Below are 11,624 nucleotides of genomic sequence, written 5' to 3'. Positions count from 1 at the left end.
TAAAAATTAAAATACAAACCGATTAAATAAATTATTTCTCACTGGTTTGAGACCAGTGGGAAAATCAAACCAGTGATAAATCAGGCATATGTTAAATTGAATACATTAACACATACTAAAATTGAATACATTAACATTAAAATTGCAAGAATTTAAATTACAACATTTAAAATTAAAAATAAGGTTACAAATACGGAAATTGAACATTGGCATACTAAAAACAATAAAAATAAAAATCTATGACCGTTTTGCATTTTGCCGGCGTCGCCTAATATCGTTACAATATTCCAAGTGGTTCGCAAGTTGTTGTTCCGTCATGTTTGACGTATCTTTCATTAATATTTTATATTCTTTCATCTCCATTTTCCTTTCATCGCTTTCCAATTTCTTACCATCGCTTTCCTTTCTTATTTGTCGATATTTTTCCAACATTTCGTCTAGATTTTCAAATGGTCCATATTCACTTTCAACATGATCATCGTTGGAGTAGCGTTCTTTGGATTTTCGTTTCGCTGCTTTTCTCCCTATTGGTCTAGGGAAAACTTCTTCGCTTCCACTTGCCGTACCTGCTACACTCCCAGTTGAAGTTTGATTAGCGGGATATTGGGGTTGCCAACTTGGAAGATCTTTCACAATGGCCCAAACATGTTCGTAGCCAAATTTTTCTCGACCATGTTTTTGTTTATATTCTTCCAAGGCACGCACAATAACATCCGCATCGTTGGCACCACTTGGCCGCATTGTTAGTAACTTACAATAAATTGCATGAAAATTCCTGGTTATAGGACAAATATGACCCCAATGCGCCTTTAAATTTTGATCGATTCTCCTTGGCCCACCATTGGGATGATTGTTGTTGTAATATGTTTCAATGCGCTTCCAAAATTTTTCACCCTTTTCCTCATTGCCCTTATCCGGATCTTGAGAGATTGTGGTGTAAGCACGCGTCAACATTTTGTCATCCTCAACACTCCGTGCTTGTCGACGACTCCCCGAATTTTCCGGTTGTGGAGTAACTGTTACTACATTTTCACTTTGTGGCGAAAATTTAGTAAATTGCATATTACCCGGAAATTGACCACTTGGTATGTTGATGGGAAATTGAGAAGAACCCACAAATTGAGAAGACCCTGCAAATTGTGTGTTTTGAAATATAGATGGAAATGAAGAAATTTGAACATTACCCGGAAGTTGGGCATTTTGTGGAAATTGAGAGTTTTGTAAAAATTGAGAATTTTGGGAAGATGGTTGAGAAAAAGGAAAATTGGATTGTGAATTTGGATTGATAGAATTGTCTTTTTCCATTATGATAAAAGGAATTGAGTAGAAGTTGAGAGAATAATAATATAATATGAATGGATTGAGGTAGGATAAAATGTGAAAAACTTGTGAAAACTATTGGTGATTTATAGACACATATATATTACTTTTATTTTTTAAAAAAAAAAAAATTACCGTTGCCAGCAACGGCCGGAAATGTGGCCGTTGCTGGCAACGGATACAATTCTGGCCGTTGCTCGGCCAGCAACGGCCAGAATTGTATTCAATTGAGAGCTCAAGCGCCCATGCGGGCGCGTGTAGAACACGCGCCCGCTGGGAGGGCGATGAGACGCAACTGCGTCTCACTGCTTAAATTTTTTTTTTTTAAACATTCTGACATTAAACCCAATTTTACAGGCTGATTATTTTCCAAATAACTCAATCCCACATCAATATTATTTCTGATTTGAGAGATTTATTTCTGAAATAATTCACCATTCTCCCCTTAGTGTGGATGCTCTAATTGGCAATATTATTATGGCAAACTAAGATATGATTAGCTTAGTGTCGGTTTTGTTTTACAGAGGACTGATCAATCAGATACAACAACAGAGGGACTGACACTGAAGATCTGTTTTAGGAAGCTGTTCCCTTAAAGGTTGTACGTGGTTTAAAGAAGGCGGAATTGGAAAGAAGATCAGCGTATCTGTCTTGGAAAGGTATGGACCGAATCTTTAAGATTACATTCTTCAAATATTGTCCTACCATATACAATCAAAGATATCTATGGAGAGTGTTCTTATTATGGAACTATAAGTACTCTTATTCGACAAGAATTAGGGTTACGCTTTCAAGAAGGAAGAAACACTCCAAAACAGTTTTATGAGATCAGATCTTTGATTATCATGCCTCTTCTCAATACAACATGTTCATGGTGATAATGATGAAGAATTTGAGAAGAATTATTGTTGCTTAAACAAAAGGTGTAACACCCCGTGTTACGGCCTTCAATCTCGGATTAATTATTTAATTAATCTCGTTAATAATAATTAAATATGATTTAATTATGTTAGGTTTACCTTTAATTAATTAGTAAGGTCCACCATGAACCGTGGACCCTTGCCCGAATAAGAATCTTAAGCCTGTTAGGAATAAAGGAAGTAGGCATTTTACTATTCAGATTATGATTAGGATCCTCTTTAATTAATATGGTCTACTATGGACCATGGACCCTTATCCCTAAAACAAGCCCTAGCCCTATAAGGAATAGAATTAGTAAACCCATACCATTCAGGCCCTAACTAGGAGTCTTAAATATATAAATAGGGAACTTAGGAGGCACCTAGAATCCCCACCACAATAATCTCTCACCACCCAAAGAGTTCCAAGAATCCCCTTAGGAGAAATCAAGAAATCAAGAAAGCTTAAAGAAAGATCCTTCATAGCCAAGGAATTAATTAAGGCTAAGAGGTAACCCATGTCTCAACAAAACCTATTTTCATAGCTATGATTCCCCCTTAGGGTTTCCCCCATATTATTGTGAATGGCGAGATCTGTTGATTATTATTGATGCTTGACGTGATGATCCCATGAGGGATCTTGATAATCTTGATATTGGGAGATTCTTGATAATTATGGTGTTCTTGATGATTATATGGAATTCTTGATAATTATGTGTTGTTCTTGATAATTGTGTGATGTTCTTGATGCTTATGTGTTATCCTTACCGAATCTTGCAATTAGAAGGCGAATCGTATTCTTGTTGACATAAAAGTGATTAGAACCCTAGGTTGTATCGTATGTTATGATTCTTGGATTGTGGGGTGGGGAAATCGCATGTTTGGGTGTTGATTATGTTTAGAAAAGCATGATAGGTTATGTGCCGTTCGTTTCTCGTATTTGATCCGTCAATTGTCTACGTGTTGTCATTAATTACGTTGTAAAGTGTCTAAGCATGGTTTCGGGTTCCACAACGGTTCCCGGGGCGTATTGTGTTATAAGAGTCAGTGGGGGGTAGGTGGGGGGTAGGGGACCCGCCACCTACCCACGGCCGAGAACACCTTCCCGGCAGCGGGCAGCCGGCGGGCAGGCAGCTGCCCACCGGCGACCCGCTGCCCGGAACAGTAAAGTCCGGCGGGCAGCCGGCGGGTGGCCCCCCACCCACCGGCTACCCGCTGGAAATTATACCACCTTGGGACCCCGGCTTCCCCGTTTGATGTTCTCCCGTTCCCCGTGGTGTCCCAACGGACTCCGTTTATCATGCCTATGTCTAGTTTGATGTTTCGGGTACCGTTCGTAGGTTTATGAGTCTATTATATTGCATGCTAGTTGAATTGGTATCCCGTTGACCTAGGTGGAAGGAGTATGAACCCCTTAGGACTATTCTTAGTATGTGATGGATCACGCATAGGTTTTGTTATGCGCTTTCTCCCCCTTCCCAATGTGTAATATGGGTTGCATGTGCTTGCTATGTGTTATGTGTGTGTGTTACCCCAATCCGGTTGCGATCGGATTGGTTATCCTGAGCTGCGGTTCAGAAGCTGGCTGCGGTCAGATTGATACTCTTGGGCTGCGGTCCACCGTTTGGTTGCGATCAAACGTTTCTATACGAGCTGCGGTTCGTCCTTTTTCCTGGCTGCGGTCAGATGACATTCTCTTGGGCTGCGGTCCACTGTTTGGTTGCGATCAAACACTATGATGAGCTGCGGTTCATCGGTCGGTTGCGATCGACCCCTCCGTGTTGCGATACGGGGCAGGGTGCTGCGGGGCCGTGTCAGAGCTATATGCGCTGACCCTCATGTATGGGCATGCGATTGGTCCTATGGCGCCAACAAAGTGTGTTATGTGTGGTGACATGGACGAGTTGTGATTACGAGTGTCTTGGGGGATGTGACTATGGGATTTATATTGGGGATTGTTTATGTTGGGTTGTGATTATTGTTATGCTTTGCCTTATCTGCCTTATCTGTTGTGAACTGCATATGCTCGTTATAACTATTGCTTGTGTCTGGCCTTATCTGTCGAGTCATTCCCGGTTTTAAAGCTAGAGTTCGTAGGATATATCTTCATGCTCAAAATGGTTTTCGTATATCTATATATATCTCTATATGTATTGTATTTCAACGCGTTGGAGTGGGTTACCAGCATCTCTCGCTGAACAGATATATTTGGCTTTCAGGCACAGAAGATTAAGTCACTGGAGCGCGCTAGAACTCGTAGTGTAGAAATAGATAGTTTCCCTTTCGGCCTGCGTGCCATGTTTATACATTTATGCTTTTGAGGATATTAGGTAGTTAGCCTGTGTATCTGGGTTCTCTAGCCCAGGTGTGGCATAGCACCCCGAACACTTGTATTATATTCTGGGATTTAATAAGATTCTACCTTTATTATAAGCTTTAAAAAGTCTTAAAAATCTGGAGTGTTACAAAAGGACGCTACGATCACACAGTTGTGGGAACAACCGAGAAGAGCGTCATTGAAGTGGACTGCATCAGAGTTGGCTCTCCAAGTGAAGGGATTTTATTGGACTTCTGTATGCATGGCTCTCCATCTTCAACAATCCACTAAACCTGTGTAGACTGGGTACGTACCTTGTGTGGGACACTTGGGTGAGATTATTGTTTCTCTACCTTTGTACATTGGATTATGATTTAGTGGATTGGACGCCTATGTGATCGTCCCCCAGACGTAGATACACACAGTATCGAACTGGGTAAACATCTTGTGTGTTGCTTTGTGCTGTTATCTCTTTCTATAAACATCTCAATAATCTGCCTTATTGACTGACTTCATCATTGAATCAGTCAGTCCATTTCATCAGTTGGTTAGTCCAGTTAAATTGATTAAAAATGAGGAAATGCAAAATTACACACCATATGTATGAGTTTTTAGAAGAGTGTATTGGCAAGAGATTGCGATACATTCTAAGCCTTTCCACTTGCATTTCCCACCCTCAGATCCGAGAGGATAAGGCCCGGAATGAGATGTAGACAAAGTGTTTGTTGAAATACTCATAAGGAACGTGGTCACGGAACGGTGGTTCCACACCTATGAAAGACCTAGTAACCGAGCGGTGAACTGAGTTGGAAGTCATCTCGCTTGACTAGATCAACACTAGCCCAGATACACCTCACACGCACAAAGGAATGAGAATTCCAATCCACTATGCTTTCTATTTTATAGTTCCTTTTATTTCTTTTCTTATTCTCTTTGTTATGTTTTCCAAATACACTCCCACACTTACAACCTACACTCCTTGCGCCTAGTTTTCTCTTGTATTGCACTGTGACACGTGATTGCCTTGCACTCTTTTTACTCCGACTTGCCACCCTTGAGTACGACACTCGGGGTGGTTCTCACTCCCCGTTTTAACTCTTTCTACCTCTTCCCATACACGACCCGTGCACATCGAATCTTTTGATGACGTTATCCTAAAAGAGAATCGTAAACAAAAAGCGTCCGGTACACCCCCAAACTATTATGTTTAGCTTCCGCTCTAATTTGGTACTAATGATAGATATGTCCTTATTTAGTGAGCCTTAATTGTTTTAAAATATGCTGAAAATCAGGCCTTAATTGTTCCAACCGGAATCGCCGGTTCATAAACCAGAACCGGAATCGTACTTTCTGGTTCCGGTTTCGATTTGGGCATTTGCGGAACCGGAACCGCAGTCACCCTTATATGGGATTTGCTGACAAAGTTCAAAATTTGAGATTATCTTTTTCCAACGGACAAAATCTCAAACACCTATATGAGGATGAAGATCTGAAGCAGCCAAATAGATGAAGTGAAAAATAAATTTAAAAAAAAGACACAAACAGACACGAAGAATACACAAGAAAAAAGAAGCCTACAAAGATCTTATCTCAAAGAGATACTTAGCTACACTGAAGAATTCATCTAGAAGTTTCAAAGTTGGAAGAAAGAAAAATCTTGTTTTTCAAGCAAGTGGTTTCTCTACCGAGTGAAGAAATCCTAGTGTCAGTGCTGGAGGCACTGGAATAGTGTGATTAGTGTTGGCTTTGCGAGGCACTAATTCATTATATCTTGTACCAGGATGGTGGACATAGTGAATTCCTCCTAGAGATGGGAGTAGAATGTGGTAGAAGGATTATATACACCTTCGAACCACTATAATTATTGTGTTCTTTATTGCTTTATTTTATTTATATTTTGCATGCACCACCACACGTAAATCACTTCACACACAATCATTACACAAGTTTTAAATTCTGATGTGCACAAAATACTGATAATTTTATCAAGTTTTTTTAATTGTATATTGCTTAGCATATTTCGAATTATTTACAAAATTCTATTTACCCCCTCCCCCCTCCCTCCCTCTAGACTTCTATCCTATTCTTTTGGGACCAACACTTTTGATTTAAAAGTATTACATTTATCATCAAAAGTATTATAATTTTCCATTATAAGTAACAAACATTTTATTTCTATTAGTATTTGATGGTTTTGTCATGACCGGGCCCATCATAAATCGGGTATATATGTATAAACTGGGGAGGTAGAAAGACAATAGTTTTATTAGTAGAGACACTAGGCCCAGAAAATATGTACAAAGCTCGAGATAATGGCCCAAAACAGTTACCAAAATAATAAATAAATAAATAATACAAGCTATAGCCCAAATAGAGGGCTATAAATAATAAAGTTGTTACTAAGAATCAAACCTATGTGAATGGGTTGAGATTACAAACAAGAAACCACTAAACTAGAAGGCTTGTAATGCGTAGACCATGAAGTCCAGGCAGGGACAAAGGGGTATCCTTTTATAGTGTAGAGGAACCTTCCATTGGCTACCAAGTGTCTGATAGATATTTGTTCTTCATACCTACCATCATATCCACGTACCCCCATGTCATGTTCCACGCCTTCACTCATGTCTCTAGCTTCTCACCCACTTTCTCTACCCCCTTATGTAACACCCCGTGTTATGACCCCTAAAATTAATTAATCATTTAACCAATTACCCAAAGAAAGAATTAAATTACAATAATTAATTAGGAAAAGGCCCACCATAGTCCGTGGGCCCTCACCTCTAAACCCAACCCCTAGTCCTAAAAGGAATAGAGTTAGCAAGCCTATAGTATTTGGGCCCCAATTAGGACTCTTAGATATATAAATAGGGGACATAGGAGGCACCTAGAACCCCCACCACAATAATCTCTCACCACACAAGGAGTTCCAAGAATTCCCCTAGGAGGGATCAAGAAAGAAGAAAGACTTAGAGAAAGACCCTTCATAGCCAAGGAAATTAATTAAGGCTAAGAGGTAACCCATGTCTCAACAAAACCTATTTTCTTAGTTATGATCTCCATCTTAGGCATTCCACTATATTCTTGTGTCTTGATGAATTGTTTATGATATTGATGATGTGATCTTGATAATTGGCGATATGGTTTTATCTTGATAATCTTGATGATAATAAGGGTTTCTTGATTGTGTGATATTCTTGGGGAATTCGGATTCTTGATGATTATGTGATATACCTGATAAATTGTATTGGTTCCTGATGTTGAAGAATGAATTACGTTCTTGATGATTTAAATATAATTAGAGCCCTAGGATGTATCGTGAAACTCGTGTGGTGTTATTCTTGATATATTGGGTGGGAATTCGCATATTTGGGCGTTAATTGTATCTAGGAAGCATGATAGGATACGTGCCATATGTTTCTTGCTTTTGATCCGTTAATTGTCTACGTGGTGTCATCGATTGCGTTAAAAGTGTCTAAGCATGGCTTCGGGTTCCACAATGGACCCCGGGGCATTTTATTGTGAAAAGGAGTTAGTGGGGAGTAGGTGGGGGTAGGGGACCCGCCACCTACCCGCGGCCAGAATCGACGTCGCCGGCAGCGGGCAGCCGGCAGGCGGGCACCGCCCGCCAGGCACCCGCTGCCCGGAGAACTTGTCACCGGCGGGCAGCCGGCGGGTGACCCTTTACCCACCGGCTACCCGCTGGAGATTTCCCACCTCGGGATCCCGGCTTCCCCGTTTGATGTTCCCCCGACCCCCGTGGTGTCCCAACGGACTCCGTCTATCGTGCCTATGTCTGGTTTGATGTTTCGGGTACCGTTCGTAGGATAAACGAGTCTAATATATTGCATGCTAGTTGAATTGGTATCCCGTGGACCTAGGTGAAAGAAGTATGAACCCCTTAAGATTATTCCTAGTATGTGAATGATCACGCATAGGTTTCATTATACGATTCATCCCCCTTCCCAATGTGTCAATGTGGGTTGCATGGACTTGTTATGTGTTACGTGTGCATGATACCCCAATTTGGTTGCAATCAAATTGGTTATTCCTGAGCTGCGGTTCAGAAGCTGGCTGCGGTCAGATTTACACTCTCGGGCTGCGGTCCACCGTTTGGTTTCGATCAAACGTTTTACATGAGCTGCGGTTCATATTCCTGGCTGCGGTCATATGACTACTCTTGGGCTGCGGTCCACTGTTTGGTTGCGATCAAACATTATGATGAGCTGCGGTTCATCGGTCGGTTGCGATCGACCCCTTCGTGTTGCGATACGAGGCAGGGTGCTGCGGGGCCGTGTCAGAGCTATATGCGCTGACCCTCATGTATGGGCATACGATTGGTCCTGTGGCGCCATCAAAGTGTGCTATGTGATGAGATATGGATGGTTTGATGTTATGAATGTTATGGTGTGAAAGCGTGACCATAGGATACATGCTAGTAAACCGTATATGCTTGGTTATGATTATTGGATGTGCTTATCGCTATCTGTCAAAGTCTGTTCCCTATACTAGTGAATTGTATATGCTTGGTTATGACTGTTGACTGTGCTTATCCCTATCTGTCGAGTCTATTCCCTATTTTAAAAGCTAGAGTCTCTTAGGATATATCTTCATGCTTCGAAATGGTTTTTCTTATATCTATGTATATATCTATATGTACTATATTTCAACGCGTTGGAGTGGGTTACCAGCATCTCTCGCTGAACAGATATATTTGGCTTTCAGGCACAGATGGTTAGACACTGGAGCGCGCTAGAGATTTGGAGCATAGAGTAGATAGTTTCCCTTTTGGTCTGTGTGCCATGTTTATGTATTGATACTATTTGAGGATTCTAAAAGTAAGCCTGTGCACCTGAGTTCTCTAGCTCAGGTGTGGCATAGCACCCCGTACTCTTATGTATGTTTTGGGATTTATGAGCATTTACCTTTATTATATAAGCTTCAAAAGTTTAAAATTTTCGGGGTGTTACAGTTGGTATCAGAGCCTAAGTTTGACCCTAGGATAAGACTCTTAAGACTAGACTTTAAGACAATAGGCTTGAACTTTAGGTATTTAGGAACGTAGGACTCAGGAACTTTAGGACGCACGGTAAGACTGTGAAACCTACACATAACTCTCCCTCACTTTACCCTTCACTTATCTAAAGGAAACTTTCCCTCCGCTTATCACGCCAAAGTAAGGATACAAAACTCTCACCTAACATCCCTATAAACATTGACGCAGAAGGACAACAACATGGCACCAAACAGAAGACAATCAAGGACACCGGAACCCAACATACACGACCCTCTAACCCAAACCCTGCAGCAACTGACACAAGTCGCCCAAGCACTAAGCGACGTGGCTCTTCGAAATAACAGACCCCCACCACCTCCATCAAACACTAACTCGGACATCGCCCGACAAGTTTCGAATCATCGACCCCCCACGTTTTCAGGAGAAGAAGACCCCGTGATCCTGGAGGAATGGATCCGGACCCTTGACAAAATTCTAGGGCTAGTAGAATGCCCAGAGGAACGTCGCGTGGAGATAGCCTCGTTCTACTTCGGACACGAGGCAGACCTTTGGTGGATCCACGAGGGACCCGCTTACCGACAAGAACCAGGGTTCGACTGGGAAAACCTCAAAACACGTCTACGAGAGCAATTCTATCCAACACACGTAAAAGCATCTATGCACGAAGAGTTCCTCCATCTGAAACAATGAACGACCACCGTCATGGAATACCATAAACGATTCCTAGAACTAGCACGCTTCGCACCGGAACTAGTCCCCACGGAGGTAACCAAAATAGAGAGATTCGTATCAGGCCTCAACTTCGAAGCCCGAAAAGCACTAGTGGTAAGCAGACCCCGGACCCTCAACGAGGCTTACTCCAGTGCCGCAAATCTCTATTGAATCCAACTGCTACAACGAGGCGTTCAAGAACAGATACGGAAAAGAAACACCGGAGGTGGGACACCACCCGTAAAAAGGACAAGAAACGACACCAACACAAGACCAAGTAACCTGGCCAGCCAAAGACCACCCCTAGGGAGCAATGAAGCTAACACAAGAAGCTTCCCTTGCCCAAAATGCAACAAAAGCCATAGAGGCAAAGACTGCATGGGCAATCCCTGGCGATGCTTCAACTGCGGGGAAGAAGGACACAAGGCCTTCCAGTGCACTCAACCCAAAAGGCCACGCACCACCACCATGAGTCAACACGGGGGCACCACTCACCAAGGAAACTACGGCGCTCCCGGAAAGATATTCGTCATGAGCCGCACCCAGGCCGAACTCGGGAACAAGAACAACCTCAAGGAGGGGAACCTAACCCCAGAAGACGAGGACCACGCAAACCCCGCGGAAGAAAACCAAGAAGACGAGTTCTGTCTAGGATAAACTAGCAAATTCCTTGTAACCACCTTCGTAGTGGAACTACTTACTTAGCTTAATTACTTTGGAATTATTATAAATAAAAGACTAGATCGAAATTCGACTCTACTTACAGGGGAGGAACTAAAATTATACATAAGGAAAACAAGCCAAGCCTCCCACCACTAGAAGACAAAAGAAGGAAAAAGGACAAGGACCACACCATCAAAAAACCTAGTGTTACCAATGGGAATTGAACCCTTAACCTCCCACATACAAGACCAAGCTCTTAACCATTAAGCTAAGGATGCTTCTTAAAACCTCAAGGGAACACTCCCTTCTTAAAACCCCTACAAATCCCTAAAACCCACAAAATCCCCAAATCAAAAATCCTTCTTCTTCTTCTTCCTCACTTCCTCTCCCTCTCTCCTCCCCTCTCCCACTCACTTCACCGCCCCCCCCCCCCCCAACACCGAACCCACGAACCCACCGCCGCCAGCAGCCGAGCCACCGTCGACCGCCCAGGCCGCACCCCGCCGCACACCGCCATCACCGCCGGAGGAAACCCGCGACACCAACGCCGCCCGCCACTCGCCTGAACGCCACCCGCTGCCACGCACTGCCCGACTCCACCCCAAAGCCGCCGCCTCCCCTCGCCGAACCGTCACAGGAGCCAAGCTCGCTGCCGCCCTCCTCGCCAACGAAGAAACCACGCCGCCGGAAACCCGCCGAA

General features: G+C 42.8%; 1 protein-coding gene across 1 annotated transcript; it reads right to left on the bottom strand.

Annotated features, from left to right (window-relative positions):
- Positions 1-237: 237 nt before the first annotated feature.
- On the bottom strand, positions 238-741 carry LOC109179053. The gene has a single exon (XM_019328623.1). It carries the CDS (start codon positions 739-741, stop codon positions 238-240), a length of 504 nt encoding a protein of 167 aa, XP_019184168.1.
- Between the last annotated feature and the right edge of the window lie 10,883 nt (positions 742-11,624).

Source organism: Ipomoea nil, unplaced genomic scaffold (assembly GCF_001879475.1).
Source record: "Ipomoea nil cultivar Tokyo-kokei standard unplaced genomic scaffold, Asagao_1.1 scaffold0876, whole genome shotgun sequence".
Classification (NCBI taxonomy): Eukaryota; Viridiplantae; Streptophyta; class Magnoliopsida; order Solanales; family Convolvulaceae; genus Ipomoea; species Ipomoea nil.
The sequence above is the reverse complement of the archived record's forward strand: the minus strand, read 5'-3'. Positions and strand labels throughout refer to the sequence as shown.